At 46.8% G+C, this 20,711-nt stretch overlaps 1 protein-coding gene across 5 annotated transcripts in view; it reads right to left on the bottom strand.

Annotated features, from left to right (window-relative positions):
• PTPRU (protein tyrosine phosphatase receptor type U) overlaps positions 1-20,711 on the bottom strand; it is a 1,238,801-nt gene that overhangs the window by 400,032 nt on the left and 818,058 nt on the right. For all 5 annotated transcript variants that reach the window (XM_069623015.1, XM_069623016.1, XM_069623017.1 and 2 more), the window contains exons 9-10: positions 7,548-7,657; positions 601-802 (exon numbers count right to left, since the gene is read on the bottom strand). In XM_069623015.1, the coding sequence (XP_069479116.1) occupies positions 601-802; positions 7,548-7,657 (312 nt within the window). The remainder of the gene's footprint in view (positions 1-600; positions 803-7,547; positions 7,658-20,711) is intronic.

Here is a 20,711-nt window from a genome sequence, read left to right as displayed (position 1 = left end):
CAGTCACCCTCTTCCTCGACCCAGTGTTTGTGTAAAAGAGGGAGGGGAGTTGGGACCTCGGAGCATCCTAAAACATAGGATGGTTTGGGAAAACAAAATAGGGGGAATACTGCATCTCAACAATGGCTGCCTCACCCCCACTCCCCGAAGACCCTTCATCCAGGTGATCCTCCTGCACTCGTCCACCCCTAGGGTCTGGATCCAAAGGTGATGGCTGTTGTCTGGCCAAAGAGAGAGAGATATCCTCAGGGACTAGCGAGTGAGACACCCTCTGGTTTCTCACAGGCCCTGTTGGCATTTGATCCTTGGCCACCTTCTAAATCCACTGCTGCTGTAGATACGGTCAGAAGGGCTTTGAAACCTCTACTGGTAGTCTCTAAAGAAGTACATGAGATTGGGCAGGCTGAAGGTATGCAAACATTTGGAGCCTGTTTGCACCATACTGAAAAACGAGGGACTTGCACATGGACAATGCACTGTGGATCTTTGACATCTAACAGACTGCTTGCAACAGAGCACACCCCCATGCCAAAGCACCATCTCTGCACATCACGTTAAAGTCTAGGCAGTAGCCACACACCCCACCTCCTTAATCTTTACCTGATATATTGGTGGTGATCTCAGTTAGTGCTGTCTGCCCAAAGCCTTTGCCAGTCCTAGCTCGGACGGAGAAGAGGTATGTGGTGCCAGGGTGAAGATTGGAGAAGACATGGTAGGTCTCATTGCGCAGCTTGGAGACGGTGCGGCGAGGTCCTGGGACATTCACAGCTGGGTCTGACGATTCGATGCTCTGGTAGCTGATCTATGGAGAAAGGGACACAACCAAAGCTTGTTTTTGGCAAATAATTCTCCTTTACCCACCACAGAACTATCTATCTCTGTTATGGCAATCACTACCCTGCACCACGAAGAAGCTTGTAGTTGAAAAGAGCCAATTGTGGGAGACCACTGTACCTGCCACTCCACCAAAAAGGTTTATATTCTATAATCAATAGCCAGAGTGCCATGACTGGGAGATCACCCCTAAGCCCATCCCCACTCCATTGTACAACCACAAAGCAACATTTTTCTAGGGCAAAGGGAGCAAATGACAGACAAATAGTGTAAAGAAGGTGGTAGATGGACAGAATGACAGTAGCGAATTTTAGGATCCCTGCAGCTAAGTGGAGAAAAGGGCAAAGGAGAAAAGAGTGGAGAGAGGGATTAGGAATGGGGTCCCCAGAGTGAAACAATAAGAGTGATCAAAGTCGTTCAGCCCACTTTCCACGCAACCTATTTCCTGAGAGTCTGCCTTTCCCAACTAGTGGCCTGTCAAAAAATAGAGTATGAGCAAATTGTGCATGACTGAGATGGAGCAGGAAGTGGTGGGATTCAAGGTAAGGCGGGTGATGCAGGGATTGTCAGGGGTGGGAGGAAAGATTGGATGTTGATGCAGGGGTGGGGGGGGCAAGGTGGAGTGGGCAGAGAGGCATAAGAGAATGGAGTGGAGACTGGTAGGAGACCAGGGGGTGCAGTGGTGTGCCCAATACAAAATGAGAAAGAAAAGACAGTGGGGGTGGGGGGGGGGTTTGCAGAAGTGTCCCCTACTTTAATCAAGAGAGTAGACAAGTGTGGCCCGCTAGCATGATGTCCTGCCCCACTGGAAAAGCTGGGCTTGGAAAGACGGGCTTCAGCAAAAATGGACAGCGGCCAGACACCTTGGAACCATCAAATATGGAGAGCATGAAAAAAGAAGAATGGATCGAGAGTAAGTGAACAACGAAGGGAATAAGAAACAAGCAAACTATCGGTGGGAGGGGAGCAAGAGAATGGCCAAGAGCATGGTTAGGTCTCAAATTAGCTAGGATTATCTTTAAGCTTCCGTACTGGTCTGAGACAACAACATGCTGGGAGTAAAAAGCAAGACTTGCGGATTCGTCTAACAAGAGTTTCATCGCGTCTTCATTCGGAAGCTTCTGTGCATCTGAAAGATATCTGCAAAATCCCCTTTGGTCGCTTGGCAGAAAAGAGGGGAAGCCAAGAAAAGCGACAGTGGATGACAATGATCTCCCTCCCCAGCAATCCTGCATTTTTTGGGATCCACCATGGTCCTTCCTCCCAAGCCAGAGGCATGTACGTGAAAAGAAAATCAAGTCAACATGGTGTCCTAGAGTGCACCAAGCCACTGCTCTGGAAGAATTTACCAGACTAGACTGCGTTTAAGAGATTTGAGAACGTCTCTAGTAGGAATTTGGTACAGAGGAAAGATTTAAGGGATTTCGGATCAAGGATCAGCAAGTGCCATACAAATCCAAGGGTCATGTTGCGGGGAGAATTGGGCAAGTATAGTGCTACTCCCCTATGAAGGAGTGTGGTTATCTAAGCACTAGTGGCCCGAAGGATTGCATAAGTATGTATGAATAGCAAGCGGCAGCAAGATCTCCATCCAAGGCTCCCCACTTCCTCATAGTTATAGACATTGGGCCTCATTCCGAGTATGGCGGTAAGGGATAGCGGCCACCGGTAACGAGACCGGTGGCGGTGATCCCTTACCACCATACTCCGAGTTCCCTTTGCGCCCTCGCCCTTAACACCTGCTTTGAGCAGGTGTTAAAGTCGAGGGCGCAAAGGGGCCTCCAAGACAATAACGGTGACCGTAAGGAACGGTCACCGTTATTTGCATCTTCCCCATTCCCATTGAGCCCTATGGGGGCTCATTTGGGAATGGGGAAGAACCTTGGTGAATGGGGAATTACCGCCCCGCCAACCTTGGAATGGGGCGGTAATTCCGCCATCCACCAAGGCGCTGCCGGTCCGGGTACGGCGTCAACCAAGGCGTCAATAGCGCCATTGGTTAGCGCCCTACTCGGAATGAGGCCCATTGTAAGGATCATGGCTGTTGGGTCCAAACCAAGGAGTGGACCCCTATTGCTTACATAAGGCACCTGCAACCTTTGGCTACCCAGTTGCTTTGCACTACAAATCCCATCAACACTCTCTAGCATAGTCCATGTTGCAGGGTCATGCGAGTTGCAGTTCAAAACATCTAGAGAGCTGCAGGTTGCAGATTTGCTCACTGAGCACCGAATGTGAGCTGGTGTCACCTGTTGGGAGTTTCTGGCACTTAAAAATGAAGTCCTCCACCTCCATTATACTAACTCATGCTATTTAAGAGAGAGCATACTGCTATCCAGCAACAGCGTGGGCAGGGTGTCCACTTAAGCAATTCTCATTCATCGTGAAGGTCAACTGAGAAAAAACACAATCTGCTCGAAGGTGAATAAATTATCTCAGATATTAAGTCTGCATTTTCATTGTGCCTCCGCTGGTTTACAGAAAACAGGAACTGTGGGTGAGTGTGCAGGAAACATACGGGTAGGAGAATTGTTGGCACCCGCCCGGTTAGAATGACGGAAATGCCAAGATCCCCGGCAAATCAAACAACATTATCTTTATACAAACCTGCTGTAAGCCTCACACTCTCCACCTTGAGGAACCTATGAGCTGGGCACATAACGAGCCGGATGCTGCTTGTAGACTGGAGAGAATGTCGATGAGTGCATGAGGCCATCCCTAGGTGTGTATCTAAAAACTACCCCAGGGCTGAAGTGTGCATTGTGGGTTCTAAGTGCAGTGATAACAGTAAAGTGGAGTGATAGCAGCTTTGGACCATAAGGAACCCCCAACCTGCCATTTCCCTTCCTGCTTCCACTCCCGCTCACCCCTTGCTCTCCCACTGCAATCCCTCCCCTGTGCCACTCTGACTAAACGAGGGCCCCTCAGTGGGGAAACAACATGACGTTCCCACTGCCTGTTGAAGTGGACTCAGCCCTCACCACAAGAAATATCAGGGAATCTAGATACTGCGGCGTTTCACTCAAAAAGGCCAGCAGAACATGGCGGTGGTCACAAGAGGCAGATCATTGTCACATTTACAAATACCACTGCAGTCCATCTCCAAGAATACGCCATCATTTCTCAGCGCTCCCTCTGAGCGTGTTCCAGGCCTTGCACGTATGGTCATTACTGCCCACTGCAATGCCCATCTCGGGGGCAAGTTGGTGCATGCCTACGATAAATTGCATGCTGTCATTTACAGAAAAAATAACCATGATTATAGCTTATTAGGCTTAATCTAGAGTAAAGGGTGTCACCATAGAAACCTCACAGAGACAAACTAGCCAATAGGGAAATCAAGGCTGTGTGGGAAAGTTTCAGGCAGACCAATGCCTCGAAAAAGAAAAGTCTCTAATGCCTGTGGGGATCCCCTGGTTTCTAGCCTTCCCAACTGAGAATGGTTCCTTACCCCCTGCTCAATGCAGGCGGTGACTACATCAATCTGTACGTCGTCACATGTGGTCCAAATTCTTTGAAAGTGGCCTTCGCTTTGCTACTTTACTGTTACTAGAAGATCTTTGTCACTGTGACACCTTGTTCCGATTCCTTTTTCATAAACCATAAAAATCTGCACTTTCTGTTCAAGTTGGCTTGGTAGAGTTGACCCAAGACAAGAAGCTCCAGAATGCATTAGGTTGTGTGACATGGGGCCATATAGTAACTCTAAATCTTCCATAGTTCCCTGGCTTTCTATTGACGTTATGCGTGAAGAATCTATTGGGTGGTTCCGAGAGCTTCTCCTGCAGAGTGCAAACACAAATCAGATTTGGCAATAGCAGGGTGCTGCGGTCCTATTTATCATCAGGAAAACAGCCCAAGACCGCCCAGGCAGACACTCCAAAGTCTAAGGTCCTGCCTGATTCATGGAAGTGTTTTATAATGGCGCAATCCCATAGGTAAACGTTCCCTGAATCAGGCCCTAAATGTTATAAACAGCCTGGAGGAGAAACCAGTGGAAGGAATTTAACAGACTACCATATAGGGTGGGTGGGTATACTTTTTTTGTCTTCCTTTGCTGTAGACTAGGCTTTGGCGTACTACCATGACAACGAAATCAGGCGCCAAATAGGCCAATGAAATCACGAGAAGTAGGCTTTTTAAAGCATCATCATTAATAGCGATTGACCTAAAAAAAAAGAAGGAATTTGCAGGACCGTTCTCTGCAGTTCCGATAATGTGGCTGTTCCCACTCGCTGAGCTCCGAAGCTATAATAATGTGATGCGAATCCCTCCCAGTTCAGAATCTGCCACCAGCCATGATTCATAAGGAGACAAAAGCAAAGGGGGAGCAGAAACTGATCAAATGCGACAGCCGCCATAAATCAAATGCGCGAACAGTGGGGCTGGAGGTGGGGGGAGGTTGGCATCAGATCTGCCTGCGAAGACTTTAATTGGGAACGTGTTGAAACAACAGAGTTGACAACAAGAGCTCGGAAAGGCCCGCGTTTGAGCTGGTAACACAGTGCTTCCAGGGGGCTCCCAAGGCTGGCAGGCTCTTTTAAGTGGTATCCCAGGGTCAGGTGCGTCAACTATATAAAGAAACGGGCACTGCCCTCATTTCCATGTCATTTACATCAGACATTCCCCACGGGCTCTACATTACCGGAAAGGAAGGGGCCGAGTGGGGTCATATCCTGCTTTATAAAGTGATGGGCTGGTGGTAGAGTGGGGAGGGGGTCGTGGGCCAGGTGGCTTTGCTGATTAATGTTCCCTAAGGTAGCGGTGGTTGCATCTGTAACACGGAATCTTCGGGTGTGGTGAGGGAAGAGGAGAGGGCACACGGGTGAAAGGGTCGCCAGGGCATCTGACCCCTCTGCCCCTTCCACAACCAGGGTCTTTGGTGAGGCACTGGACCAATAGCAAGGAGCGCATAGGATGCTGGGGGAAGAAACTGGACCAGTGCCTGTATGCGGGGAGATCAGTCCAAGGCTGTGGGATTGAGAGTCCATGTTATGGGAGTCATACTGCAGAATTTTGAGGAGATGTGAGGAAAGTGGAAGCTTCACTGCTGCGTGACTGAGTGTTGAGGAGGGGGATTGGGCGAGGTGAAATGCTTAGCACGAGACACGGTGATGCAGTGGGGCACACGTTGAAGCTGCAATTGAAAACCAAGTGTATTAAGTCCATGTTGGCTGCAGGTGGTTGCGTAGGTGGCCTCCTTGATGGAGGCCAGGTGCACGCTTGGACAGAAAGGAGGCCAGTTCCCTCATTGGTGTGTGAGATCAATTTGGACTACTGCGTGATGGCAGTTTGTGGAGGCCTGTAGCCACGTGGTTTGTGCCTTTTTGGCTTTGTGCTATTGGAGGCAAAGACTTCTGTCAACAATAAAGCCCAGGGAATTGACAGAGATTGACGCCAATGAGATGCAACCTTCCAGGCACATGTCAGACCACCATTGATGCAGGAGTTGTTGTTTGGTGGGCGAACCAATGAGGATGAATTCGGTCTTGTTAAGGGTGAGTTTGAGGGAGCAATTTGAGATACTTGTTTGGATATATTTTTCACTTCTTTTCTGAGCCAGTCAAGCTGTGTGCTAGCTATACCATTTCACAGGATACATATTCACATGTGTTGTTTTTGCTTGAGTTATTTATTTGATATTGTGTATCAATTACTAAGGACAAACAACTAAACTGAATGTGATGTGTGGAATGTTTTGTAATATATCAAATAAATAACTCAAGCAAATGTATAGGGAATGCAGTCTATTTATGGTGTGCTTACGACTGAAGTTAGACTGATTCTAACAGTTAGAAAGGGAAACCCAGAAACACGGAGACACACTGTTTTGCCCAGGATAACACAATTCTATGTATTTGTTCATTTTAATTTGGGAGTTATTTGAGCTTTAATCTAACTTTGGAATCAAAAAGAATAGTGTACATTGGCAGGCGTTACAGGGTTTATGGTCTTTCCATCTAATGCCATTGCATCTAATGCCATTCCATCAAATCTTTTCCATCTAAAAAATGTGCATCTAATGCATTTTTTTCCCAAAAATGTTTTGGAGGGGTTCCCCCCAACCCACATTTTTTACCCTTTATAATGCGCCTAAACAAAAATTAACCATGTACCCCCACAAATATGCATTCAATGGAATGGCATTAGATGCAATGGCATTAGATGGAAAGACCAGGTACCGGTTACAGGCATACATTACATTCTTATGGGGGTTGGGGGGATAATCCTTACAACCTAGCATTCAATACCAACATACAATTTAAGGAATCAAGGAATAATTAACTTTACAGTAGGTTGGGAACATTAAATAGTGCTGAGGGGGGCACTGGGGATGGAACAGGGCAAAGGTTTTAAAGGAAGGAGGGAAACTGGATGTGTTGTGTTGGGGGGGTGTATCTTTCAAAGAATTAAATCTGATCCTTGAAGAGGAGGATCTTGATTTCTTTTTTGAATTTCTGAGGCTGGGAGCGAGGAGCCACAATCTTGGGGCATCGATCGAGAATGCCTGTTTGCTGGTTGGTTCTATGTGTTTGCATTTCCTACTGCATTAGTGCGACATGCATTGTGACAGCTTCACATAGGATGCAGCTGGCATTTGTAAAGTGAGCCAGCTTTGGAACCCAGATCTCTATGTACAGTAAGCAAAACAGTAACCACTAAGCACAACATCTCAGACATTTATCTGGCCCCTGCCAACCAAGGCTCTTTACCTCATACTGTGTGATGAGTCCATTAGGCTCCACCGGCTCTTCCCACTTCAGGAAGATCATGTCTTCCAGCGGTGTGAAGGTAAGAGACTCCGAAGCAATGCCACCGGGCACTGGAAGAGAAAAGCAAAGAGAAAAGCATCAGCCACTGGGAAAGGGAAGCCCAATACCTGTCGCTACATGCAACAACATTTCCATTCCCACTAACACCTGCCACTACCTGTGTGGGCTGTGAGCCTGCCAAAGGATGGTCAGAGATATATAGACATCTTGGGCAAAAGGGACCACACCTGGCACAGGAACAAACACCCTTTACCCCGCTTCTTCGGGCAGTCGCTCACTCCCCGCTTACTCTCTGGTAATGATGCACGAACCTGCTCAAAAGTGACTTGCAAAACACAGGTTTCCCCCTCCCTCTGAACAGTTGGTGTGACACACGCATATTTGTGGGTATCTCAGGGTTCCTAAACCCCACCTAAAACATTCAAGGTGCCCCCCCCCCCCTTTGTCACACAGCAATAGTAGTAGTAGAAAAGCTTATTTAGGGAATATAAACCTTTTCCATAAAAACAGCAACAGTGAACAACGTAATTACAATTCAACATATATAAACAAATTCAAACATCATTAAAACCATAAAACATTCTGGACATACAAAAAGCAAACATTCAGGCAGTTTTCAATACATATTTTCTAATAGTTAATAGAAATACAAAAACTAAATTTCTAGCAAGGCCCCATAGTAAAAACAGTGTGTTTTCAGTTTCTATTATGAGTGGGCTCTACAGAAGCAGAGAATATTACAGTGCAGGGTTCACACTGGTATAGAAATAGTAAATAATACAGATATTTTGTGAGAGGTGAAGCCACCCTGGAAATGTAAAAATAATGGATCTCATTATGGTTTTGGCAGTAAATCCATGCAATTACCACCAAACTCGGTTACTGTTATCTGTGGCATTACCACGGGTTGTGAGTAGTCGTATAGTGGTGAAAATATCCATTTCTGGAGTCCACAGGAGTGCATGGGAAATTTTAACAGATTTACTATTAGCAGCATTACTGCATAGTAAATCCACTGAGTTTTGACGATAAAGTAGAGGACTTACCACATGCAAAATGCTGGAGGTACATCTCCCACTTAGCTTCCAAACCTGAGGTATGGTGGTGCAGTAATGCGGCAGTAAAGAGGCAGCAAAGGACTTGCAGCGCTTTTTACTGCACTGCCCCACTGTAATGATGGCAAATATTTTTAGCGTGGGCAGCTTCGTGACAGACATTTCACAAGCTAGAAATATATACATATATATTTCTATTTCAGGCCAGAACGCCCACACACACAGGAAACTAAAACAAAAATGGATAGAGTGGGAGATTTCGGGCACGAGACCCACCCGCTAGAAATATATATGTGTTCCTATTTCAAAGGGCCTCCTTCCTGCGAAAGAAAGAGAAAACATCCCAGTGGCCTCTTGGGGGTGACAGCCTATCCTCCATCACATCCCCCAACCCCCCCAACCCCTGACAATCTGTCATTTTCAGACTGAACCCCTGTAAAATCTGATGCTTCTGTGATTTCAAGTTTGGATGAATTGATTAGAGCAGGAAACCTAAGGATTACGGTCCGCAATTATCCTTTATTTTTCATGTTGCCATGGTTGAAGCTCTATTTTACCAGTTGCAGTTTCTAATGGACCCTGATGAATCATATATGTTTTAAACAATACGATGTCCAGAAGAGGAATTATGTGTCTCAATAAAATTGGCAACCAGGATCCAACTGGAATCAATTAGAAGTGCCTTAATCAGAGGACAGTGGAATTTTATCAGTCATATGCTACCAACTGGATCCAGTAGAAACAATGTATAACTGTTCACCTGAAATGTATACTAGGGGAGCACTAGTTAAAACCATTGCAGAAGTCACAGGTACCGCTTTCTCCCAAAGTACAGAGAAAAAGAAAAGAGCACAGACCCAGCAAGTAGGAGAATGCACTTTATTTATATCACACACTGATCACACAGGCTCCTGGATCTTACCACCAGGAAAAGGGGATGGATGGAGGACGTTGGACGGAATGGCATTGCAAGCTCCTCATACCATCTGTCCATATGCCCAAGACTCCTTATACCGCTTGCAAATGTGCCTAAATCCCTTCACACACTCCCCAAGCTCCTCACACATTTTCTCCTGTGCGCCATGAACATCTGTTCATGTGCCCAAAGCTGCACTCACTGACTTTGCATAGGCCCCCAGCTCCTCACACCATCTGTCCAAACTTCCAAGGCTCCTCATACTCCTCATACTGCTTGCACACTGCCAGGTTCCTATCCATTCTGATTAAGGTTACTTCCTGGTTGCTCCTAGTCACATTCCATAATTGTTTTAATTCAGTATTTTCTTATTTGGTTTGTTCCTTAACCCTGTCGTTTTTAAAGGAGAGCTCCCCAACCCAACCTGGTGCTGAGGAGGCTGGCAGGTGATTGGACTGGAAGTTGCTGAAAGGTGATTGGAGGCTTTGGGTGCTAGGAGACAGAAGTTACTGGCTTGTATTGTCCTTTCCTGAACAGGAAGGTCCTGCCACCAGTTGTTCCTATTTTTTAGGCCATTTGCAAGTTAAAGAAATCTTGGCCAGGCAGAAGACTACTCGGATTCCTTTGGTGAGCTTCTTTGGGACAAGACAAGCTGAAAGACTGGCGGGAGCGCAGCGTTCTAGTTTAATTTCTGAACAATTTGAGAAAGAGCAGCAATTTACAAGAGAAGTTCTAAGAAAAGTTACTCTATTCAATTCATATCAAAATAGCTTAGTTTAGGTACTTAGTTAGGTTTAAGGAAATTTAGCGCAAGAGTCATCTCTCAGCATTTCACTATTTGCCAGCAATTTAGTGTGAAGAAACTAAGTTCAGTTTATTTGCTTCCGCGCTTTCGCTCCGTGACAGAATTGAACTTTTATCACTTTAAAGAGGCAATCTTCAAAGTGGTTTGTTCTGTTTTTCATTAGCAATTTGTCAAATTTGCGGCAAGCGTTTCAGTTAAGTAAAGAAATGCTGCCACGTGCATGAGTTGTGGGTTTCATCGCGTACATTGGTGATTGGGCAGAGTCTCAATAATTTGGTGTGCAGAAGTCGCCTAGGGGAAAGTAGTGTCTCCTAAAGACACATACCTTGTGCACAGACGCGAAGAGTCACACATGCATTTTCACAACCAGCGTCTCCTATTTCTTTAACGTGCTGCTACAGGGATTAAGCTTCAATTGAAATAAAGGAGGCTTCCTTCCAGTGTGTTTAGCGGCGCAAGAGTGCAAGAAGTGTAAAGGCACAGACTTTCAAACGACTTTCAAACGACAAAAGAAAGGTTAAATGGAATTAATTACTTTAAGAGTGCAAGTAGAGTAAAGACATTACTTTTAAAAGCCATTTAGTTCAAGGAGAAAAAGAAAATGAAACTCTTGTGAATTCTACAGTTTAGTAAGAGACAAAATCACACCTGAAATTAGGTTTCAGTTGTTACAAGAAAGATTCTTAACAAGACGAAAAAGCAATCCTGATAAAAAATCCTTTCAGCCAAAAGTGATTGAAAAACTAAATTATCTTTAAGATTCAAAATGCATCAACACACCTCCAAGTTGTAAAAGGAGGTTAAAGAAGTATGTTTAAAGGCACAAGGGAATTTGAGGTGGGACAGTTTTAGTGAATAAAAATAACCTATCTAATCTTCTCATCCTCTGCAGGTTCACCACAAGTAGGAGAGCGAAGCCTGGTTTCTTTTTTATTATATCCACTTCCCTTTTCCCCAGAGGTGTTGAAACTTTTGCTGTTTCAATCACTTTCCCTGCTTCCCTCCTCCAATCGTTCACGTCCCCTGTCTGGCAATATTATATTACAGATGATATAATCCTGCGCATCCACTTTTGTACTACCCGATTGATTTGGCAAGTCAGGCTAAAAGGCACTAGAAACCCAGAACCATGTGGCACCACATAACCAGCTAGACCATGCTCCATTAAATCAGTGCCTTACAAATGCCAAACAAACTATGTAATGAGCACACTTAGAGAAATGTGCAGTTAGGAGGCAGCTTGGAAGGTGGTTATTAATCAGCCTTGATAAGCAACGTCAGCGACCCGATCAGTGACTAGACCAAACGGGACAGAATACGTACTCAGCACACTCAGAACGTGGGGCAGCAAGTACTGCCATATGGCAATGGTGTGAGAGAATACATAGAGGGTGTCCAATCACTAATATCACATCCGTACCACAGAGGTGGCCATGAGCTTTAATCCCCACCCCAGCCATGCGCCTTCGTTCATACCGAGGGAGGCTCAATGCTCCGGTGCAGGTTGGGCAGTTGGTAAATACACGTTGACAGGTCCACCTGCAGCTCTCCGCAGTATGGCTTCAGGGAATCTGGTATTGTGTCTCCCCACTTTTGTTCATTAACCTCCTTTTCTTGAAGGTGGTTCCATGCATGTTTAAAATCATTGTTTTAAATAATGTTTCCTGCCAGGTTCTTCCTACTAATTAGAGCTGCAATAATTAAGCGTTATTGCACGTTCTCGTGGGTGATACAGGCATGTATGTGCCCGGAATCCTGACTTAAGGGCCAGAATGAAGCAAAGGTGCCTGGAGAGGCTTGAGAACATGTAACTTCCCCTATGTTATGGGGCCCGGGTTACCCCCAATGCAATGATGCGCACACACACAAGTGTAGTGGTGTAGTGAAGACCACTCCCGAAAGGGCAGGTTCTATTTATTGGATGCTTTGCCTGACGCCCGGCCGACGTTACATCATATCGGCCCAGACCCTATAACATTCCCTTACCAACCACAAAATGAACAACAAACCAATATCTACTTCTGTGTCTGTCTCAAGTGCCAACAACATCCTTCTGATTCATACATACTCGACCAGAAAGTCCTCAAGCCTTCTATGCTCCCTGGCAGGGTATCTCCTTTCCGGGCCCACCTTCTCTACTTCTGCACCAACGTCTACATTCTCAAATTGTGCACTATCAGCACAGATTTCTCCCAGGGGATGTTCTCGGCCTTCGCCATCATCATTGAGGATTAAATACTCCCCCTCGCCATTCTCCCTGGATGGTTCCTGTAGTAGTCTTGGCACCAATTGCGTATACCAACTGGAGTTACGCACGACCACTTCACCTCTTCTTGAGGCTGTGGCCATGGATCCTTTCTTTCTCAGTATGGACCATGGGGCCACCTCATGAGGGAGACCCAGCGTCTGGATGATCCTTCTGTTACGCAGCAGTGCAATGTCACCCACCTTTATTCTGGAAGGCACTAGGTGCCAGCATCTGGATTCCTTGTCTGACCACCATCGGCACATCCATTTTCATGTCTTCTCTCTAATGACATTTAGGAATGGTTAAATGAACTTTCCAGAAAAACTGCACCTTTGCCAGTCCTGTACGCCATCAGGAATGTCGTGAATACATTTTCCAGGGCACACTTTCCTCGTGAGTGATGATGAGCATTTTATTGTGGGTGTGCATGAACCGCTCCAAGTCCCTGTTCCCTCTCAGCCAGTATAGTGTTTTTGTTTGTGCATAATGTCCCGGTTCTCCATTAACTCCTTAAACGCCATCCCTTGGAAGGGGGTGGGGTGTGTTGTAGGCCCTGAGTGAGGCAGCCCATGGATGTTTCGTACCCGCTGAAGTGGAACACACAAACCAGACCACTAGACACTGGAAAAAATCATCCAGGATCACTATAAAAGGCTTGATTTCCATGCTCAGAGCCTTCCACGGTTCGTCAGCTCTTGCCAGTGTCTGGCTGGGTGGAGGTTTTGGGATTGCTCCAGCAGACTGGTACCACTGGCACCACGCTATCATCGAATCCATGTGGGCCTACAGATCCAGAAACCACATTTCGCCTTGCATGCCCCTTTCTCCAGTATGGTATGAATCCGTAATAAGGGAATTACTATTCTGGTGTCTCAGACTAACACAGCTTCTGCCCCACAGAAGTGCCATCACTTTCCATGAATACCTGTGCGTCCCGTGTGTACAGTCAGTGAGTAGCATTTTCCACTGGCCCCCATGTAGCTGCTCCACCACCAGTTGCATCACACAGTGCTTGCTAGTCTTCTTTGTGATCGCCCGCCTCTAATGACAGAGTTTAACACCAAGACTCTAATACCAATGTTGACCAGTACCAATGTTGACCAGTTTCTCTGTCTCCAGAGTGCCATCCCTCTCCCCAAAACTGTGAGGTACTGGGTGTAGGCACAAGCAATTCGCTGGATTGGAGGCTCTGCCTCAAAGCACACTGTCACCCCATAGTCCTGCAACAGAAACATCCAACATTCTAGCCGCAGAGGTGGCCGCAGCCCAATTCCTGCAGTATTGGCAGCAATGGCTTGTGATCCATGACCACGGAAACAGGACACCCAAAAACATGCATATGAAAGTGGCAGCAGCCCAAAAGCACCGCCAGCACTTCCCACTCAAGATAATATCTCCTCTCCATAGCAGTGTGCGCTCTGCTGGCAAACACAATAGGTCTCATAACTCCCTCTTCATCCACCTGGGTCAGCACCTCCCCGAGGCCCATGGGACTAGCATTAACTAGGCTTTCTGATTGGTGATGAGGACTGAATAATGATATTATATTTATAACGCGCTTAATACCCAGAGGTTTCTAAGCGCGGACCCGGGGATCGAACATGTGGTGCTCTGTGTCATCTTGATTCCAAGGCGGGCACGTTGCCCATGAGATATCCTCCTGCTGTCATGGTGTCATGAGTTATCGCAGCTTTGGCCTTCTCAAATGCCTCTTTAGTGGCACCATTCCATTCCCACTCTGTGTCCTTGCGCTGAGGTTTTGCAAAGGTTTCATGACCGTGGCCAGGCTGGAGAAAAAAAGACCACAAAAGTTGATCATCCCCAAAAACCATTTCACCTTAGCCGGAGATCATGGGGCCACAAACTTTATAATCACCTCCACTTTTAGGGGATATGCCAGAGTCACTGGACAAAAAGAGAAAACATTTAATTTGTCATTGAAGTCAACTGCATTTACTTTCATGACGCATTAGCCCGTTCTCCCTCCATCTCTGAAAGACTGTTTTTAACCTTTGTAGGTGATCTATCTTGGCATAGATGAGCACGTCATCACTTACATTGATGACTGCTTCGAGCTCTGCTTGCACCCCTCTTATGGTGTTCTGTAATTCCGCCCCAGTGGAAAATACTCTGAAACTCTGCGTCTTATGGCAAAAGAGACCCACATGCATCGAGAACCTGATGATGGCCATGGAATATCGATGCAGTGGAATCTGATGGTACCCTGCCCTAAGGTCAATGGTGGAGAAGACGTTGGCCTCATAGGGATCCCCCAGGATATCAGTGATTGGTGTTGGGTGGTGCTTTCTTGCCAATTTCATCTTATAGCTTGGGTTTTGTCGCTATGACAAAGGGTGATACCCATAGGGTTGGGCCATCAATCCGTTCAAATATGGCCGCCGTCTGTAGCCTTTTAATTTTCAACTCCACAATTTGTCTCAGGTGAAATGGTATATGGTGAAGCAGCAGGGCTAGCGGCTGGATAGTTTCATCAATATGCAAGCAAACCTCAAGGAGATCCAGGCACCCAGTTCCCTTAAAGATGTCCTAGAACCCCTCCCTCAGGCTGTCCATATAATTTGGATATACATTAAAAGGGAAATGTACCAGTCTCAGATCCTACTCTGCGTTACAGCTCAGTAGCATGTCCGTGGCGGCAGAAGTGACATAAAATGACACTGGAATGGAAATTAGGTCATGAACCACATGTGTGAAAACATGCAGCAGAGGCTTCCCCCAGTACATGAAGATTCTTATCTTTGCTGTTGCCAAAGCAGGGGTAGGTGACAATTATCAGAACTGCTCCACCGTCATAACATTCACTGAGGCACCAGTGTCAATCATCACAGGTACCCTGGCCAGACAATAAATGCACCGTGCAGCGCGGTTGACTCCGCTTACCAGGCACTGCACCCAATCTGACCGAGATGAACAACACATCTTCTTGCGCAAACGTTTACTCAACTATCTCCTACCCTTCTGCCGTCACCCTAATTGGTCTATCCTGAGATTGGATTGGTAACCTCTGGAACGGAGCAAGAGGCCATGCTTCTCTGCAAATGCTAGCATAGTGATTCGTTTTACTACATCTGCCACACTGCCTCACTGAATGGCTGGACACTCTTGGGAGTGTGAAAGCTGACCACTGAAATGATCCAGATATCCCTGTGGCTGGGGATGGGCCTTTGAGTTTCCTCTGCTCAACTTGGAGGGTGTTGCCTTAATCAAATCTGCTTCTTTGATCTCCATGCTCTTCATTACGTCTTCCATCTGCATCTCCCTTGTGTTGACCAGTTCTTGTGCGAGAGGCAGGACATTTCCAGGAAATGCATAGGGCCTAACATTCCTTAGCAGTTAAGTGGTTAAGAATCTGTGTCCGCAGCTGCTTGGAGTTGCATTTCTGAATCACCTACCCCCGAATCTCCCCTTCCTCGTCTAGGAATGCACACGTGGATGTCATTTGATTTGTCAGGTGTAGAAAGCATCCAGTGAATCTGTTGGCTCCTGTTGAGCCTGTCGTAGCTGAAACCAGTGCTTTAAGAGGGCCGGGGCCTGCCAGGGCTGGGCCCAGTCAGTCTCCAAAAAGTGAGGCTGAGCCAGGGCCCTGCCAGGGCCCCCCAGTCCCACCACTTCACGGCGGGTCATTGTCCCGCCATGGGCGTAGCCGCAATGGGAGATGAGCCTGCCGTCATCAAGTCATGCTACTGTGACTGACAGAAGTGCAGGGCAGTCACAGCTTTGCTCAAACTAGTTTGCGCGAGGCTGTGGCTGACTGGCACTTGTGTTAGTCACAGCTCAGGAAATGCACAGTATCCCCACCATTAAGACCCCTTTGTCCCCACTCCCTGTTGTGCTTTTTACAGCTTAAGGCTGAGAGTAAGAATTCCGTTTCAGCTGTGCACTGTAACTGGCACAACAGGAGTGGAGTCAAAAGGGTGTTAATGTTTGACCCATTAACCCCATGGCAGAGACATTACTGAACCAATTGTGCCGGTCAAGTGGCACAGCGAGTAGAGCGCTTTCTTTGACATCCGTGCAGAGCCTGTTGACGCAGGTTTGAATCCCGGCGTGGCCAAACTCAGCCTTTCAACCAAATGAGCACCACACACTGTGGGTATTAATAACTATTGCTCAGATAACTGAGGGTTTGTAGCGCTAATAAATGCCAAATTATTATTACCTTCTGAAAGCTTTTACTTCACGGGGAAAGGCCATAACCTCCCAGTTTTCACCTCCTTCCTTTTCAAATGACCTGGTGTATCAGGTCACACGCACACCAGGTTGGTGATGACATACTCGCTGCCTTCATAAATTCCAAGTCATATGGAAACTGAACTCTCCATGGGTCATTAGGACGCTGCTTACATTGCTCGCAATCTTGACACTGGTTGCATATTTACAAACTACTGTTTTTTTCCACAAATGCAAGAATGACGTGTTTATCGTTGTGTGTGTAGGCGTGCAATTCGGCCTTTGTCTTCTGCTTTCCTGAGAGGCATTTTCTAAACAAAGTACCCTCATTTTCGATTAAATGAAGCAATGTGCAACAACGCTGGGAAGATAATCCATTCATTAAATGCATGCCAACCGTAAAACTAGCTTGCGTATACATTTAGGAATATGAATGTATATCCTGGCTGAGAGCAGTGCCCATGAACTCATGTGCAGTTTAGGGCATGAGGCTCAGGCAGCATACATGGACATAGGTCTGAAATATCATATTTGTTTTCTTATTTTACTGAACAAGGACAGTGGCATCAAACAAGCATAAAGAACACAGGTGGAAGACCATGACCAGGGAAGAAACAAAAACTGCACCCATTAACACATTGTGACCTAGGAAGCCAGTACTTCTGGGTAATGGACATATGTTGGGCCCCAACGAAGCAAAGAAAATGAGTGATCCTAGAACCTGCGATTGCCAGTTCTCCCTTTATTTTCAGTCGCCACTCACGGACACTGGTACAAACTGCCTGGGCAGCGATTAAACGTGCATGGCAAAGTGCTTGAAGTTCCCTTACCGCCTTTCACCTGCCCAAAGTGTCGTGTAAGGGTAGCATTAGCAGTCTGCGATGATCGTACTCTATTCTAGCATAGGGACAGGACATGTGTTAACAGTAGTAGCCACAAGGAGATTATATGGGCTGTGGCATAGATACCGGGCACGGATCAGCAGCCATAGGAACAAAGTACACGCAAACACAGATTAGACATCACAAGGAATGTGTATGTAGCAGAGCTTGTGCTTTGAGTTACTGTATGAGTGTAGAAGCCACAAGGAAAGTTAATTTTGCTGGCATGGACTAGCCCCAGATATGTGGAGCAGTTGGAAAGGTGTATGTGCTATAGAGGACGGGTTTAGAAGCTATGAGCAAACAGCTATAAAAAACGCAACCTGTCCCATTTCAGGTATGAAATGACGAGCCACTACTGGATTCTATGATTCCTTAACTTTGCATTCTGGTTCTTGTAATTTCTGCATTTACAAGAGGGGACTCACAAAATAATCTCACATGGAGGAGGCACTACTGCATGCTGTGGGGCTACACTGCTATATACTGTAGCATTATATCGCACTGTGCCACTATTCACTACACCAGGACTTTAAGTGATGCAGCTAAGACACAGTGCAATTAAATGAGTTGCCCAGGACCACACGTTTTGGTTGTACCAGCAGTGTTGCAGTATGTGCTTAGTTATGTAGACGAGACCACCCCTGTTCATTTTTACATGCTTTTTTAGGCCACACCTTCAAGTTTTAGGCCACGCCCATCAGACAAGCCCCACCCCCAATGAACCACCCCTCAATTTCTAACCCCACTTAAAGCACTGGCTGAAACCTTTCATAGTCCATGCTAACCATGTGGGTGAAGTAGTTAGTCAGTGCCGCTGCTGTATTGTCATACGAACTGTTGCCTCTCAGCAACGTCTTGAATAGGTGATGGGCTTCACTCCTTGCATTGAACAACAGCATTGCTCATTTGGTGTCGTCATCGCATACATTAGCTGCCGCAAAGAACATCTTCATACGCTCACACCAATGAGCCCATCTTGGACCCAGCACCGTCCGGGAGCGCCCATGGTCGAACTCTGGGGGCGGGTTACTGTGGTGCCTGCTGCGATCCATGCTAGACACGCGCTGCTGACGCGTGAAGGATGACATTTCACCATCCATGCCACCTCTGCTGGCTCATGCGTCGCTCTGCTGGGACATCTCCACAACCAGTGTCACATGTGGCACTCTCGGCGTCGCGAGCCGCTGACACTAACCCCGCCCGCTCGCACTCTGGCACACCAATACTAGGCCAACGGATGTTTCAGGCTGCCTTGTCACCAAGACTATGAACGGTCTTTCACTTGAACCTCAGATGTGGCGAGTAGCAAGTCAATATGTGCACAAGTACAGATTATGCCTCGCCATATTTTTTTTTTAAATAATGTTTTTTTCTTCTAAGAAAACGGGTAAGAGGGAGCAAAGTCTCTCACCTCAGGCACTGTTTCTGTCACGCATGTCAGATGGCACAATAGGGAACCTCCCCTGCGTTCTCCAGGTTGTACTCTCTGCACTCCCCACCCTCGTGGCCGTCATCTACAGACCGCCTGGTGCTCCGACGAAGAAGGGTCGCATAGATGAGCCTGCAGTGCAATGCTGCCCTTTCCTGTGGCAGAAAATATGGAGAAATGACCTAGTGTCCATGGCGCCGGGTAAGACACATCCACCTCATCGCCAGATGTTATGGGTCCCGGACCCCAAAGTAATGTTGTGCACACACATGTGTAGTGGTGTAGCGAAAACTGCCCCCGGGAGTGCAGGTTCTACTTATTGGGTGCATTCAGGCAGATGTTACACCGCGTCGGTCCGGACCCTATAACACTCTATTGGCTACGGGGACAGGCAATCGCTATTCTAGCACCATGGTGCTATCCTGTGTCCCTATATGGCTGTTTAGCAACATAGCTTTGGTTGACTTGATCGAGTAGTCCTTCCACTGTTTCCATTCCGATGTTAGGGTTGGGTAAATCAGTGGAGGACCAGCAGATATCGAGTGCACTGGCAAGAGTGGGAGGTCGATCTGGCCACCATGGAAACGACAGGGCCAAAGGTAAGAGGGTGCGGAAGGAGACTGTGCGTGTAGCCGGAAGCAGTTGGATTGCAGAGTGCCATCCTGTCAACCCATCAACCCATCACAAGCTTATCGACAGTTATTGCCCGGAAGGCTTGCAACTCCTCTTTGACTTGCATGCTGACAGCATTCTACTCTGTTTGCTAAGTGGTCTCATTTACCAACCGAATGGTTCTGCCACGATTTTAACATGAGAGCTATGTTACCAACCTTTCTCCGAAGGATGTTATATGTTACTCCTGAACTACCCCACATCCCTACATCCCATGGCATAAGAGGCCGCTGTTCTGAAGACTTTCCATCTATTATACAGTGTTTATTCTCCGGGGATATTAAAACTTCTCTGTCATATCTCCCCACACCCAGACTCTCCAGATTGAAAGCCTTGCATCTCTCTTTGCAAGTGTGCTGACCTTGGCTCACTTTTACATCTGTTAACTGAATGTTTTCAGTCAGTCTTCTTCATCTTTCCAGACGAGCTGGTGTGTGTGTGTGTGTTGTGGGGCGCGGAGATCGTCTCACATTAAACCACAGTCTCACTGAATGGATGTGTGATATATTTAATTGCATAATAATTGGCATTCGTACAGACAGGCATCTGCTATTGATATGGCGCAAAAAGCCTACTGAGCTAGCAGGCTTTGAGAGGGAGCGCAATGCTGCACAGTTCTAGGGTTCCTGCAGACCGAGCAGAGCGCATGGATAGAAGTCTCTGTGATTCAGGCATGTTCATTGTGAGCAGGTATCGTGCGTGAGGGCCAAAGTTGTGTCCCATTTGTGGGACTGATTTCTTCTGGCAGTGTCTTATGCGCAAACCTATCTGCAGAGCATCAAGTCTTTCACTGGAGGGACATATCTCATATACGGGAGCAACCAGGCATAGCAAGAGCCGCAACCAAGAGGGTTCGGAGATTCTCCACCGAGAACATTTTAAAAATATTGGGCTATTGTTTATG

Source organism: Ambystoma mexicanum, chromosome 11, assembly GCF_040938575.1.
Source record: "Ambystoma mexicanum isolate Mex_15411 chromosome 11, UKY_AmexF1_1, whole genome shotgun sequence".
Taxonomy (NCBI): Eukaryota; Metazoa; Chordata; class Amphibia; order Caudata; family Ambystomatidae; genus Ambystoma; species Ambystoma mexicanum.
The sequence above is the reverse complement of the archived record's forward strand: the minus strand, read 5'-3'. Positions and strand labels throughout refer to the sequence as shown.